The sequence below is a fragment of the Stegostoma tigrinum genome, chromosome 8, assembly GCF_030684315.1.
Source record: "Stegostoma tigrinum isolate sSteTig4 chromosome 8, sSteTig4.hap1, whole genome shotgun sequence".
Lineage (NCBI taxonomy): Eukaryota > Metazoa > Chordata > Chondrichthyes > Orectolobiformes > Stegostomatidae > Stegostoma > Stegostoma tigrinum.
In genome coordinates, this window is record NC_081361.1 from 43276209 (window position 1) to 43292572 (window position 16364).

Sequence of the window (16364 nt, forward strand, 5' to 3'; positions counted from 1 at the left end):
AAGGCATTAAACCTCTATTGGTTAGGTGGTGGATGGTGGTTGAGTTATTCTGCCTGTAATTGTTTTGTACTTTAGTTTTAAGAGTGCTAAGTCTTTTGACTTTGCAACTTTGGCATGAGATGGCATGATCCAATGAGCAACTTAATAGAAAATGTGTTTAGGAAGTTGCATGCATCTATTTGAATTAATATATATTTACCGCTGTCCTGAGTTACATTTTCTCCAGTGTGCCCAGCAATGCTTTCTTTCCTATTTGGTGTTTTTCTTTCTCCTCTTCGATTTTCTCCTGTTTTGGTTTTTATGGCTCAGTTACTCACCGAGTTGTGCATATGAGGGATAGAAGAAAGCTGATGAGGGCAACGTAATGTAAAAAAATGTGTTCTAAATTGTAGAGGAAACCATTTCCCAAACAGGAATAAAATAGAGTAACTGACTTTTTAAAAGTTTAAAAATTGCTTTCAGTATGACCTTTCTATATTAACATTTGCTATCTTATTTCATCCAAGTATGCAGTGCATCTAGACACAGCCTGAAATGTTGATTTTGCTGTCACCTGAAGGAGGAAAGAGCTACTTTTTGTTTTATCTACTTTGCTACTTGTGAGAAAGCCAATATGACAAGTAGGTGTGTTTTCTTTCCACAGGTATACGTGACAGCAGAGAGCCGGTTTAACACTTTGGCAGAGCTAGTTCATCACCATTCCACAGTGGCTGACGGACTGGTCACAACCCTGCACTACCCTGCTCCAAAATGCAACAAACCCACTGTTTACGGAGTTTCTCCCATACATGACAAGTGGGAGATGGAACGCACTGACATCACAATGAAGCACAAACTGGGTGGAGGGCAGTATGGGGAGGTGTACGTTGGAGTCTGGAAGAAATATAGTCTTACTGTTGCTGTAAAAACACTGAAGGTATTATATGAGACCATATTTGAGTAGAATTTTACAGGCAAGGGTGTGCTGAGATACAGATTTGTTAACAGTCCCTTTGGCAACAGATAACCTCCAATTTGTATTTGTCCAACTTCCAGTCGTCATCTCTTTGTGAAAGTAAATAAATTGAACTGGAGAAATTAATTTTCTCATGTCTTTCTGTGCAAATGTAAAGTTGGTTAGAGATACCAAAGTCCCCTGTTATGATTTGAAGATGTTTTTCAGAAATCATATGCAACTCCAAAATATCTAATGAATTATTATACCAGTTTGATGGATATTGGAAGGGAATTATGGCTTGAGTTTCCAAGAGCTTATGGTCAGCAGATACAGCAGTCTATTTTGACTAAAATATATTTTCTTTCAATGAAGATTTGAAGACTGTTGTTCATTGCTGGTTTTGGATATTTGGAGAATAACTCTGATATAAAGTGCGTTATCCAGTTCAAGATGCAGGCTGATCAACTGAATTAATAATGCATTTATGCATATTTTTAAAATTTAAATGCAGACAACCTAGATGTTTGTCCTTATTTAGGCCGACCAACAGGAGGCAGTTTGCAGCCCTTGTTTCCATACACATTTGAGTTCCTGGTCTTGACAATGGGCAACTTCAGTGCCATATGGAAGGTGGGAACATAGTGGAAGAGATGAAGGGAGAATGAGGAAGAGGTAGCTCCAGTACATGCACTTAGTGGTGGTTACAGTGCAATATTATCAACAAATGCAGTTTCAAATCTGTCTCCCAAAAGATGATGTGATGTTGAAACCAGAAAAGATGAGAATTCAATGGAGATTGGAGGGTGAGAAGTTTAGCAAAATTGCTTGTGTTTATTCAAAAAAAGAATTACATGGTTGATCTTTGTGGTTTAATTTGAATAAAAGGCAAATGTTTAATTTGTTTTTTATTAATGACCTCTATAGGATATTCCTTTTCTAGAATCCATTTGCTTTCTTACAGATTACGTTCATAGAATCATACAATTCTTACAGTGTGAAAGAAAGCCATTCGGCCTTTCGAGTCCCCACCAACTCTCCGAAGAGCATCCCACCCAGACCCATGCCCTACCCTCCCTGTATTTCCCACCCTAGACACCATGGGCAATTTAGCATAGCCATCTGCCTAACCTGCACATCTTTGGACTGCGGGAAGAAACCAGAGCACCAGAAGAAAACCCACGCAGACGCAGGGAAAATGTGCAAACTCGACAGACAGTCACTCAAGGGTGGAATCAAACCCGGGTCTCTGGCATTGTGAGGCAGCAGTGCTAACCACTGAGCCCCCCATGTCAATTTTTATTTTGGCTTTACAGTTAGAAAATTAGAAATCTCTAATTACTGATAAACAACGCCTCCAGTTTTTGCAAACAAGTTTATTTTTGGTATTCATTTTTGTTTTGATTCTTTCTAATAAATAATTCAATTCATTGTAATAATGCTTGTTTATGGAAAGTGTTAGGGCTCCATCCAGTGGTCATTCCAACTCAATTTGAGTCTTGAGGACTATAAGATTAGAAGATTAGGAGAGTTGGTCATGAGATGAATCCCATACAAAATCCTTGTGTTACTTTGAGAATCGTGATTCCTGTTAATTAATATTGTTAGCATGGGCTTTATTTTTGACACTGTCAGCTTCAGCAACTTGAAGGAATTTGCATTTTAAATTCGGCCCATGACATTCAAGACACGGTTTGTGGTATTTAAACTGACTGGTGCAGCTGTAAGTTGCTATTTAAATGCCATGCTCATACCTAGTGTTATTCATCTAGCTCTGGTTTCAGCGTGTGCAAGATATGTTGAGAGTAGTCTCTATATCAGACCAACAATTCCAGAGATACTCCAGAAAGGTATCAGCCGAGTTGACTTATACATAACATCATCCGTCTGAGGGTCGGTGTGGCTCTGATAGGATGAATGTCCTCCTGCCATACTGTAGGGATTCTATGGTCTGGGCATCAGCTTTGTCTTTGTTCACCCATACCCATTTCAAACCTCATGCCTCTACGTCAAATTAAAGAAATGAAATGCTCTAACAATCATATGTCACTGCCAGCTAGCATCAGAGAAGTCCAATTGAGTAATAAAACACTTTGAATCACTTTATGCAGGAATGCAAGGATATTGCAAACAAAGTCTAATAGGAAGTAGAGAATGTTTCTGAGCTTCAGGGAGCGAGACCGCCCTTATGTCTGAAGACAGTGTTTCACAGCTAAATTTTATCGCCTTTGTCCTATTGCTGAAGTAACGATGGCATAAAATCTACCAGTATTAGTTATGTGGATGTCTTTAGTGAAAAGAATGTAATTTAGCAAAAGAATACAAGCATCAAACAAATCTGATACAGAAAGTATGATCTTGTTGCTCTGCCTGTGACTTCAAATGGAAGGCATGTTTCTGCTTTAATTGGTTGCCCAGTAGCACTGGGGGAAGTTAGTGCGCACTATGATCTGGAATAGTACATGATGCAGATTGGTCAGCCCACGTTATAGCTGTGATATGTATGTGACTTGCAGATTATCTAGCTGATCATTTTGCCAAAGTTAATGCAGGATACAATTTATTCAGTCCGTATTCTATCCTAGGATTAATACGTGGTGCACGAAAGACCAAGAATCTACAAAAGAATACCTTTTCCCAAAAAAAAATCAAAGAATTTGCTTAAAAACAAAGTAATGATAAGCATTTGAGTTGTGTATTTGGAATCAATAGATTCCACATTATCTTCAGCATATCAGTGCCAAGTAAGAATAGCTCATCAGTAGATGTATTACGGATTTCAACTGATTCTCTCTTTCTTCCCAAAAAGGAGGACACAATGGAGGTAGAAGAATTCCTGAAGGAAGCTGCTGTAATGAAAGAAATTAAACATCCAAACTTGGTTCAACTACTAGGCAAGTATTTCTGGAATCTGTTGCATTGTAATGAGAGCAGGTTTTGTGTTTACTGAAGTGCAATCTACCACTTGTCTTAATATTTCTTAGATTCCATCCTGCCAGGTCCTCCCATTGTGAAAAGCCAACCAGTAACACATGAATTGAGAGTGCAGGAACTGCAGATTTTGGAGAATCTGAGATAACAAGCTGTAGAGCTGGATGAACACAGCAGGCCAAGCAGCATCAGAGGAGCCAGAAGGCTGACGTTTCGGGCCTAGACCCTTCTACAGAAAACCCGAAATGTCAGCCTTCCTGCTCCTCTGCTGCTTGGCCTGCTGTGTTCATCCAGCTTTACACCTTGTTATCTCAATTCAGAGAGTGCAGTGTGTTTGATGGAATGAGTTCTCATGTCTTCCACTTACGCTGTATGTTAAATGTTTATTTCAAGCAAGATCTCTTCATGCTTAGAAGCAGTGAGAGTACAAATGGAGCCTTTGAGATTGGCATAGAATATTCCAGTCTTGAACATTCTCTCCCAAGTGTCAGTCTTGGTGGCATTAAAACAGAAAGTTGAAAATTTGAGTCCTGCCCACATCTTGAGCACTTAATCTAGGATAACATTTGAGTGCAGAGCCTTGGAAAGGCTGAACTCTGAGATGCAGTCTTTTTAACCAGACCGCCTCAATCCTTTTGGGTGCATGTAAATTATCCCATAACTTTGTGCAGCAAATCAGTAGACCCCAGATATCTTGGCCTCAGCTGCTGTGCTCAGAATCACATTGAGATTGTTATTTTGTTGCTATTTGTGAGACTTTGTTGCATTTATGACTAAATTCTGAAACACAGTTAATTGGCTATGAAAGTTGGTGTAGAAGGGCAAGTTATGAAAATTATTTGAAGATGGGATTCAGGAAAATTTGTGGACTGTGCTCACAAACTGGTGCTGAATAAAAACAAGTTTGTTTTGGTTACTGTTTGCCTGTGGCGTGTATGTGCTTTGGTTATTGGTGGATCTAACATGGGATCTATTGCCTTCAGGTGTTTGTACTTTGGAGCCACCGTTTTACATTGTCACTGAGTACATGCCCCATGGAAATTTGCTGGATTACCTGCGTGAATGCCACAAGGAAGAGGTGAATGCTGTTGTGCTGTTGTACATGGCCACGCAAATCTCTTCTGCTATGGAATACCTCGAGAAAAAGAATTTCATTCACAGGTCAGGCACTTTAAAGCATGCAAAGCATAGATTTAGAATAGGACTGAAATTATTTGATTGAGTCTGTCCCAAATATGTTGGCGTGATGGATTTATTATTAACATGTATAAAGGTAATTCTAAAAGTGAACAGAAAGTTCACTATAAAGGTTAATCATTAATATTAGGTTATAGATACTATTTGTTCTGCCACTGAATTACTTATGCAAATATTGTGTGGGCATTTTGTCATGTAGCTTCTGGTTCTTCATTCCAGAGATCTGGCTGCTCGTAACTGCTTGGTTGGTGAGAATCACATGGTGAAAGTTGCAGACTTTGGTTTAAGTAGGTTAATGACCGGTGATACCTACACTGCCCATGCTGGAGCTAAATTCCCAATTAAATGGACTGCACCTGAAAGCCTTGCCTACAATACCTTCTCAATAAAATCTGATGTGTGGGGTATGTACAAGGATGTAACAAATGTTAGACTGCATAACAAAACTCAGTATCAATAATCATAACTGGGCTCAATTTTTTTGTTTCATCTTTGGACTTAATATCCAAACGACGTGTTTTTGTGTTTTTTTGGTGGTATGGTGCTTAGAAAGCAACTTTTAAAAAAGAAATTCTTGAATTCTGCATGTCACCATCTACCAAATTCTCTTGAAAAAGTATATCACCATTTATGTTTTTTTAATGTAGAATGTGGTTCTGCTGTAAAAGAATGGCAGATAGTAAAACCCTGTAGTCTCTTTCGATTCCTCCCACTTCCTACAGACAAAGGGGGTGGCCATGGGCACCCGCATGGGCCCCAGCTATGCCTGCCTCTTTGTAGGTTACGTGGAACAGTCCCTCTTCTGCACCTACACAGGCCTCAAACCCCACCTCTTCCTCTGTTAAATTGATGACTGTATCGGCACCGCCTCTTGCTCCCCAGAGGAGCTCGAACAGTTCATCCACTTCACCAACACCTTCCACCGCAACCTTCAGTTCACCTGGGCCATCTCCAGCACATCCCTCACCTTCCTGGACACCTCAGTCTCCATCTCAGGCAACCAGCTTGTAACTGATGTCCATTTCAAGCCCACCGACTCCCACAGCTACCTAGAATACACCTCCTCCCACCCACCCTCCTGCAAAAATTCCATCCCCTATTCCCAATTCCTCCGCCTCCGCCGCATCTGCTCCCACGACAAGACATTCCACTCCCGCACATCCCAGATGTCCAAGTTTTTCAAGGACCGCAACTTTCCCCCACAGTGGTCGAGAACGCCCTTGACTGCGTCTCCCGCATTTCCTGCAACACATCCCTCACACACACACACACACACACACACACACACACACCCCGCCCCGCCCCCGGCCACAACCGCCCAAAGAGGATCCTCCTCGTTCTCTCACACCACCCCACCAACCTCCGGATACAACGCATCATCCTCCGACACTTCTGCCATCTACAATCCGACCCCACCACCCAAGACATTTTTCCATCCCCACCCTTGTCTGCTTTCTGGAGAGACCACTCTCTCTGTGACTCCCTTGTTCGCTCCACACTGCCTTCCAACCCCACCACACCCAGCACCTTCCCCTACATCCGAGGAAATGCTACACTTGCCCCCACATCACCTCCCTCACCCCTATCCCAGGCCCCAAGATGACTTTCCACATTAAGCAGAGGTTCACCTGCACATCTGCCAATGTGATATACTGCATCCATTGTACCCGGCGTGGCCTCCTCTACATTGGGGAAACCAAGCGGAGGCTTGGGGACCGCATTGTAGAACACCTCCGCTCGATTCGCAATAAACAACTGCACCTCCCAGTCGCAGACCATTTCCACTCCCCCTCCCATTCTTTAGATGACATGGCCATCATGGGCCTCCTGCAGTGCCACAATGATGCCACCCGAAGGTTGCAGGAACAGCAACTCATATTCTGCTTGGGAACCCTGCAGCCCAATGGTATCAATGTGGACTTCACCAGCTTCAAAATCTCCCCTTCCCCCACCGCATCCCTAAACCAGCCCAGTTCGTCCCCTCCCCCCAACTGCACCACACAACCAGCCCAGCTCTTCCCCTCCACCCACTGCATCCCAAAACCAGTCCAATCTGTCTCTGCCTCCCTAACCTGTTCTTCCTCTCACCCATCCCTTCCTCCCACCCCAAGCCGCACCTCCATCTCCCACCTACTAACCTCATCCCACCTCCTTAACCTGTCCGTCTTCCCTGGACTGACCTATCCCCTCCCTACCTCCCCACCTATACTCTCCTCTCCATCTATCTTCTTTTCTCTCCATCTTCGGTCCGCCTCCCCCTCTCTCCCTATTTGTTCCAGAACCCTCACCCCATCTCCCTCTCTGATGAAGGGTCTAGACCCGAAACATCAGCTTTTGTGCTCCTGAGATGCTGCTTGGCCTGCTGTGTTCATCCAGCCTCACATTTTATTATCCTGGATTCTCCAGCATCTGCAGTTCCCATTATCACAGTCGATTTAGCCAATGTTTTTCATTTTTTTAAAATCATTCATGGGATTTGTGTGTCACTGGCTAGCCTTTTGTTGCTCATACCTAATTGTTTTCATGAATCTACCTCCTTGAATTGCTACAGTGCCTGTGGCAGTAGGTGTAATTAATGTTCGACATGTTTTGTGGTCAATTTATGTTTTAACTTTAGAATTAAGAATTTATTATGAAAATGTAAAAACAAAGACAACATTTTAGACTTGGTAATGGAAAATGAATTGCCTGTTCACTACCTTGTTGAACATTTTTCTCTCACTATCCAAGATTCACCTAAAGACCAGATTTGGACAGTGATACAAGAAATAAGTTAGTGTATTAAAATATTGAGAATTAATTCAAAATCTCAGTTGTTAAATGGCTAATTTTGTTCTAATTGAATATTATTTCTTAGCTGAATAAATGTGTAGTGTTTGTAAGGTATTGAATATCATAAGTGTTTGCATTATCAGTGACCGGAGCTCACTGTTCAAAGTGTTAATGTGGTATATTGGGAAATTTTGACGTTTATCAAATTTCTTGTTTTAAATTTCCTTCCAGCATTTGGAGTGCTTCTGTGGGAAATTGCCACATATGGGATGTCTCCATACCCAGGAATTGATCTGTCTCAGGTCTATGATTTACTTGAGAAAGGATACAGAATGGAGCAACCTGAGGGCTGTCCACCCAAAGTCTATGAACTGATGAGATCATGTAAGTAAACAAAAAATGCTAATTTTGACACTGGCTGCAATGGATCTTTCTACAGTCATAGTTTGTGTTTATCAATACACATATAATCAATAGATATTGCATTAGTCTCATTGGTTCAGATATTTATGGAATCACTAACAAGCTATTGTGAGTGAGTTGAATTCATCAAACTTTTTGTTTTGGTGTTTATTGTATTAGGATATTGTGACTTGGGTTTCCTGGTCATGCCACTGATAATTGTCCATCTTATATGAATAGTTATAGATTTCTATAGTTTATAGAATTGACTGATCATTCTGCAGAACTGTGCAAATTCATTAAAGTTTAGCACAGCATGACACAAAGTTGTGAACAGTACTTTCCAGTTTTCCTGCAGTCGCCAATGTTATTTATCATATTATGCAGTGAGCTTTTAAAATGTTTTACTGCTGTTCAGAACTGCATGATCATGTGGAAAGATGGTATGAAGCTAAACTGCATTAAATGTCACTTAGGTTGGCAGTGGAATCCTATGGAGCGTCCATCGTTTGCTGAAATCCATCAGGCTTTTGAGACCATGTTCCATGACTCCAGTATTTCAGAAGGTGAAAGATGTCAATGAAGTTTAATGTTTTCCAGTAGCGTGCTTCTTAGAAGACTCAATATGGTAGTCAGTTTTTTGACATTCCAAGAACCAACTATCTTATTAATCTCTTGTTGGTGAGGCTAATGGATAGCATGTTAATCAATCTTAGTCCTAAATGTAACTTTGCCATTTTGTGTTGTGCTGCAGAATTTAGAAACTTATTGATTCTCAAAGTAAATATAAATCAATGTCAGTAATACCACAATCAGGCAACCAAACTGTTCCTGATTTTGGAATTGGCAATTTGTTAGCAGAATGTGAAGAATCTTAAAAGTGACAGCAGAATAACAGGCTGTCAACCCGTACTCAGTGACTACATTTGCACACCTTTTTAAGGGCCTCTGAAAGTTCATGGTGCCAAATTATTTTTCCAAATATCACATTAAAGCAAAATAAGATCAGATAAATATAAGTAAAGAAGAGTGCGATATGACTTGCAGGCAACACGGTGGCTTATTGGTTAGCATTACAGCGCCGGGGTCCTGGGTTTGATTCCAGCATTGGGTGACTCTGTGTGGGGTTTGCACATTCTCCCCATATCTGTGTGGGCTTCCTCTGGGTGCTCCGTTTTCCCGCCCACAGTCCATAAATATGCAGGTTAGGTAGATTGGCCATGCTAAATTGCCCGTAGTGTCCAGGGATGTGTAGGCTAGATGGATCAGCCATGGGGAATGCAGGGTTATAGGGGTGGGAGGTCAGTGAGTTGGGGGGATGCTCTTCGGAGGGTCAGTGTGAACTCAGTGGGCCAAATGACCTGCTTCCACGCTGTCGGGATTCTCTGATTCTGACTGTGAAATCCTCCCAAGCTGTCCTTTATACTTTGGCTGATAAAACATCCAACAGCTTCACTGTTTGTCTGTATGCTATCTCTCACTTTCTGTGTCTATGTTATACCTCTACCTCACTTTGAACTTACTTTTTTAAAATAAGTTTTTGAGACCAAAACCAAGAATTCAAACATGTTTGTGCTCGTTTTCCTCTGGCAGAAGTTGCAGAAGAGCTTGGAAAAACTGCTGCTTCAACTGTGATCACCCACCAGCTTCAGTTACCCCTGCTCCCAACAAAAACTCGAACACTAAAGAAAAATGCTGAAAATAAAGAAAACATGGATATGGACCATCCTGCAATAGCTCATACCACAGTGCCAGGTACTTGTGCACCTTTTTGTTGCTCTCCTGAATTTTCACTTTTACGTTTATCTGTCTTAGTCCCTTCCCCTAGGTGCAAAGTTTCCTTTAGCTAGCTTGGTAGGTACTTCAAAAATGTAAATGAGTGTTAGCAATATTACCATCAGTAAACAAACTCTTTCTGATTAATGATTAATGAATTGGCAATTTGTAGGCAAACCAGCAAGGATTTTTCAAAGTGGCAGCGGGTCAGAAACATCCCCAACCCTTTTCAGTAATTGCCAAAACATTTTGTAATGGACCACATTGGTTCAAATGCTAGTTCTGTTATTTTGCCTAATAATACAAAAAGTCCAGGCACCTGTCCCTCAACTCTTCCATTATGTACTTCGAAGTGAGCAATTCTGTTGCAGTTCTTGACAATTTCTTCGAGTTTATCTATTTGATGCAATACAAATCTGGAAGACTGAGGTTTAATTTTTGACATAGTTGGGGAGATTGCAGATCGAATATTGTCATCTTGTATAAAAAAAATCTCATGCATAAATGATGAATATTTGCTTGACCGTAATATACAGAAATATCCATAGAGCCACAATCCTCCTACAACCTCCGTTTTAGTAGCATTAAGAACTTAACATTTAAAACTCCATTTAAAAGTCACAACATTAAATGCTACAAATAAGCAGTTGTGATATAGGAAGGAAATAACGTAAGTTTGAAAGAAGGCAGGAAAATATTAAAGTTACCAGGGTGGAAAATGAGAACACAAAAAGTGGTGGAAAACAGAACAAGATGATGAATGTCAATTGATCATACACTTGCATGCTTTCTTCCATCTCAAGTTACATTTATTTTATTTTCGTTTCCCAATAGGAATGGGAACAAGTGCAGCCCTGTGTAGCATCTCCCCTGCATTGCCTCGTAAGCAAAGAGATAAATCTCCCAGTGGTCTCCTGGACGATAGCAAAGAGACCTTGTTTACTAGAGATAGAAAAGCTGGCTTCTTCAGTTCTTTTATGAAGAAGAAAACTGTCCCTATGCCTCCTAAACGCAGCAGCTCCTTCCGAGAGATGGAGAACCACCCACACAAGAAATATGAGATAACGGGTAACTTTTCTTCTTTCTCATCTTTTCAGCAGTCAGATGGTCTTACATTTGTCCAGTCACATGCTGACGGGACACACGCACAAGCTAGGTGCTGTGGACGGGGTTCTGTTCAAAGAAATGGTGGTGTAACTAGTGGAGGGTGGGCAGGATTTGCTGGATTTTTCACTCCACGCTTAATAAAAAAGACACTTGGCTTAAAAGCTGGGAAGCCTTCGAGTAATGATGATTCAAGCTTGGAAGCCTCCAAACCTTTCCCTCGGTCAAATTCTACTTCTTCCATGTCTTCAGGGCTTCAGGAGCTGGATCGACTAGCCTTGACTCTTCCTAGAAATTGTCACCGCAACAGAATTCAACTAGAACATCCGATTCCTGCCATCTGTAAAGAGGAGGAACATGGAAGACTCACAGACCCGTTACATCGAAAAGCAGAAGATGGAATTTCCTCATTGAGAGACAAATCAAAAGCGAAACTCGTAGCACGGAGTGCTGCAACACCATCTCTCAGGGCAAATACAGGCAATGGAGACAGTGATCTTTCACAGAACCTGAATTCAGTGCAAGTTGGGCGGGGAGAATCCAATAGTAGTCATTCCAGATCTGTAGGCATGAAAGAGGATGTGGAGAAGGGAAGTTGGTCCTCTCCAGTTAAGACTGTTGCAACTCTTCCAGCAACTCATAATCACAAAGTACCTGTACTGATATCTCCAACTTTGAAACATGCTCCTGCAGAAGTTCAGTTGATTGGAACAGATTCTCTGGGAAACAAATTCAAACTGCTGTCAGAGCACCAAGTTGCTGCAGAAAGGGAGCGGCCCAGGCTTGTCAAACCAAAATGCGCACCACCCCCACCCCCTCCACCTCCTCTCAAACTATTGCAGCCTCCTCCCAGCACAGGTCTTAATAGCACAGAAACAGCAGAGGACGGTGAGAGCACATCAGCACAACTGGAGCTGGAGATTAATGGTGAAAGTGGTGAAAGTGGAAAAAGGCCCGCGACGGCTGCATTAGGAAAGATCTCCAGACCAACTTTGCCACCCCCTCAAGTGCCTCCAGCTTCATCCATTCCTGTGGTAGCTTCCTCCAAACTTGCAAATGGAGCTTCTGTAACTACGAGTGCTAGAATTTCCTTGCGAAAAACCAAGCTGCCGCCAGAGAAGGTGCCAACAGAAAAAATCAGCAAGGAGGCATTATTAGAATGTGCCGAGCTTCTATCTGGCATCATCGACAGTGACTCAGAGTCCACCTCCAACAGCCAGTTGGTTGAAGCAGGATACCGGCTGCTTGATCATTGTACTGGTTATGTGGACTGCATTATGCAAATGAGGAACAAGTTTGCTTTCCGTGAAGCTGTAAACAAATTAGAACAGAGCCTCCATGAGCTCCAGGTATCCTGCACAGCTTCTACTGGACTTACAGCAAACCCTGTGCTCAGTAACTTACTGACATGTGTTAAAGACTTAAGTGACATTGTGCAGAGGTAGCCAAGAAGGCCATACTGTGTGGTGTGAGGTTTATTGACTCAAGATTATTATCTGAAGTACCTCAGCAAATGTTCAGCTTTTCAAATGTTTACAGATTCATCTCTTTCAATCAGTGAAGTCCTGATTAGAGCTATCTGTGCGTAATGAGGGTGTGGAGAGCACTGTCTCCAGTTTTTACTGGGTGGAATGCTACTCCTTTATTAAACTTGGTGGAAAAGGTCCAAAACCAGCTATTTTGAATCAGGGCCAAGGTAAGCTTTTCTCCCCTCCCTCCCCCCCCCCCCCCCCCCCCCCCAATACTGGACAGTTCTAAGGGACTTTTCCCTTTTGAAAAGGAAGCCACACCGAATAGTTTTTGAGTGTTTAATCATGTACTTATGATCATTTTGTTCAGTGCAAAACACAACACAACTATCTTATCACTGAACTCATTCTATGTACTCATATCAATGCGCGATCAAAAAAAGTTTAAAACAATTTGCTTTAACTTTGTCCTTTTGCTCATATGGTAATATTAATTCGTAACCCACTTTTCCCATCACAGTCAGTGGTAGTCCAGGTACTTTATTGTACTGGCCCATGACGCAAATCTTTGAGCAACCACACCAAAATGTTGAAGTGTGAATGTAGTCTGCTCTGCCAAGTGTTTTTTCACCACTCAGATAGACAAGGTGTGAACAGTCATGCACCCATTGTTAATCTGTGCTGAAATGCTAGCGAAAAGACTGCAAACTAAAGCTTAAGTCTGTCACTTCCTCTTCATATTGGATGGAATTTGCTGGCAGTGCCTCAGACAGGCAAAACTGTATGATCTGCAGACCTGTAAACTTAATTCAGGTTGATAGTTTTCTGTATTTCCCAATGTAGCAGTGTTTCTCCTTTGTAATGCCCTGTCTTCTTTTGCAGCAGTATTGGAATTCCATGGGAACACTACTTCAAAAAGTCCCTCAGAACTGTCTTGGGGTTAAAGATATGCCTATGTAATATTGCTTCTCAGAGTGGACCTCGTGTTTCTATTTTTGATGAATGGAAAAACAAGTTATGTGGCAGAATCTGCTGTGACTTCAGAATGACAATGTGAATTGTTTTACCTTGGGATTGCTAAGTGAATCTACTGTGTTTGCTGTGAGTGTAGAAAATGACGTCCCTAAATCATGCACACAGCCAAGTCAGAGCTCTACCACAGTCAATATTTATGACAGCAAACCCCTCCTCCCTGCTTAAGTACTCACCCTGTGGTGCTGGAGCATCGTGAAGGTCCCACAGGAATATTGCATCTGTTTTTTTCTCTGTTCACAGCAATAGATTATACCAAGAAAACTGCACATGTTTTTGAATCACTTCTTTTAATCACAACTCCTGTGCAGATAACACCATTTCTCTGCTAAAAGAAATTTAGGCACTGACAAATACTGGTGTTTTGCACCATTTCTGTTTGCCATTTTCCCATTTTTATATGACTGTTAAAGAAAAGCTTCTTAATACAGGTTCCTCTCTACAAATTAATCCATTAGGTCTGTGAAAAACTAGTTGTCAAATTAATGACACGTAAAGATCATTTGTACACTATCCCTGAAAAGCTGTCCTTATAACTTTCTGGCATGCAGATATTTTACCATCAACTTTATCAGTTTTTAATTTTTTTTAACACAAGCCCATGAGAGGCCAGTGTACATTCTCTTAAAACTGTATTTCTCTACCCCGTCATAGTACTGATCCTGAATGTGTATGTGGTACTTTTTAAAGTGTTCCAATTAATTTAATTGCATCAGAGAATTATTCAAATGTTCACTGCCTGTTACACTCCATCCCACATGCTCATTGCTGCCTCTCAAAATTAGTCACCAAGCATGTGCATGTAGGCAAGATAATTTCAGATAAGGCCATATATTTAATAAAGGCAAACAGTTTTTTTGTAATGTTGATGTTTACACTGTGCCTGGAACAAGGAGATAGCATTTAGTATGGAACCAAGGGTTAGATTTATTCGTGTTGGAATTTGGAGTTGTGACTGCACTAGTTAATACCAAGGCAGCACTTCATAATATGTGGTGTCCAGTTGTTTTTAGAGAAAGCAAGTGTGTTTGTATCATAGAGTACTGATCTTTAGGAACTTGACACCGGTCCCTCAAGTCACACTCCCTTGCTGTGTGCTACTGTTTGTGCTAAGACTAGGAAAATACTGATTTCTGAAAACACTAGAATAACCTTGCTGTGTCCAGTGAAATGCAGAATTTTTATTTTTGAGTGCTGTGACTTTCTGATCATGTTTGCAGTATTGCCTGTGGACTGTCAATTCAGACTGCTGCTGATTAATTTGCAGAAATACTCTGTGTGCATTTATACCAAAGGCCACTTGGTTCAGTCATTTCTTTGTGCAATTTAGGCTGGGTTAAACTCATTTTTAGTTTCACGGGCAGATCTGCAATCAGTTGTATAGGATAATACATCCTGATTTTGTTAATTGCTTTCACATAACAAATCTCCTTGGATGATAAAGCAGTCTCTTCCTTTACATGTGCTTCAAAGTCCTTGCAAAAAGAAAATGATGTTAGCATCATGAAAATAGTTAGAATTCTCACAACTAGTAAAATCATTAAAATTATCCTTGAAAATTTCTGGAACACTTATTATAAAGGTGAAAACCAAAACTATCAAGAAATTGAATCCCAGAAGAATTGTTGTCTGTAGGCACATTGTGTTTTCATAGTTATCTTCACAATGATGTATAAAACAAACCTGTACCTCCTTTAAAACTTTGAATGCATTAATCCTAATAGCCTCTCCACAAAATACAACATAGACCATCTCATAAATTTGTATTTGTCAGTATGTTAAAGTGGGCATCAGTATCCATGCAGAGCAGAGTTACTTTACTGGGCCAAAAATTTCATTTCTTTTGGAAATGTTGATTTCCATAAAACAGCACAAACTGACATGGCAGAGATCAATCAAAAGCAAAATTAAAGTCAAAAACAAAATCAGATTTAAAATTAAGGAGGTCTGATTCACTAAGGTTTTGAATGGTCATGAATGTTGATGTGTTGCAGCAGGAAGTTTTCTTTTTCAAACAACGACATTTCCTAGGTGTAGCAGAGCAGTTCCAAACCTGGTATATCCAAGAGTTCGGTGATTCACTGCAACGCACACATCACCTTATCTGTCCTCATGTTTAGGGAAACAGTTTATCCTTAATTGCAGGTTAATGTGTGAGGGGAACTCTGAAGCCTGTCTACTCCCAGTCTGACTAAATTACCCTTTTTTTGTGTGAGGTGTTCAGTGATAGTGCGGTACGATTGGGACAGACTAATTTGGTATCTACAAACATATGTCAGGTCTTGCTGGAAAATGGAAATGAATTTATCTCAGCCTTTTAAACACTCTTAAGATGTGTAAATATGTGAATTAACTAGGGTGAGGGATGGCAGAACTACCAGAATGAATGCTAAATGACACGAACAGTATTTTGTTCTTTTTGTACTATAAATATGTTTGAGTTTGTAATTAAATTATCACAGAATTACAAAATAACTGAGTGTTTTTGGCAGTGCTGGCTTATTATACACATGGTCAGAATCTGCAAGTGACAAATCTTTCTTTATGCTGTGGTTAAAAGTTATCAGCATTTCAAACACCCTTATGAAGAATTATTTAATAGTTGGTAGATATTAATGATGCCTATATATCTTCAATTCATTGTTAGTGAGGTTTTGCAATGCTACAAAATGTTAAGTTTTAAATCTGTGCTAAGTTCAAGGAGCTCAAAACAAATTTATTTTTGTTATGGCTGAAATGATCAGACC

General features: G+C 40.7%; 1 protein-coding gene across 6 annotated transcripts in view; it reads left to right on the plus strand.

The window, feature by feature from the left end:
• Nucleotides 1–16092, plus strand: part of abl2 (c-abl oncogene 2, non-receptor tyrosine kinase) — a 108078-nt gene extending 91986 nt beyond the window's left edge. For 2 of the 6 annotated variants that reach the window (XM_048539917.1, XM_048539922.2), the window contains 9 exons: nucleotides 644–916; nucleotides 3744–3828; nucleotides 4849–5026; nucleotides 5282–5466; nucleotides 8066–8218; nucleotides 8713–8802; nucleotides 9830–9991; nucleotides 10847–12812; nucleotides 13468–16092. In XM_048539917.1, coding sequence (XP_048395874.1) covers nucleotides 644–916; nucleotides 3744–3828; nucleotides 4849–5026; nucleotides 5282–5466; nucleotides 8066–8218; nucleotides 8713–8802; nucleotides 9830–9991; nucleotides 10847–12561 — 2841 coding nt within the window. In that variant the 3' untranslated portion in view covers nucleotides 12562–12812; nucleotides 13468–16092. The remainder of the gene's footprint in view (nucleotides 1–643; nucleotides 917–3743; nucleotides 3829–4848; nucleotides 5027–5281; nucleotides 5467–8065; nucleotides 8219–8712; nucleotides 8803–9829; nucleotides 9992–10846; nucleotides 12813–13467) is intronic. The other 4 variants (XM_048539921.1, XM_048539918.1, XM_048539923.1 and 1 more) reach the window with 4 other exon arrangements.
• The last annotated feature ends 272 nt before the right edge of the window (nucleotides 16093–16364 follow it).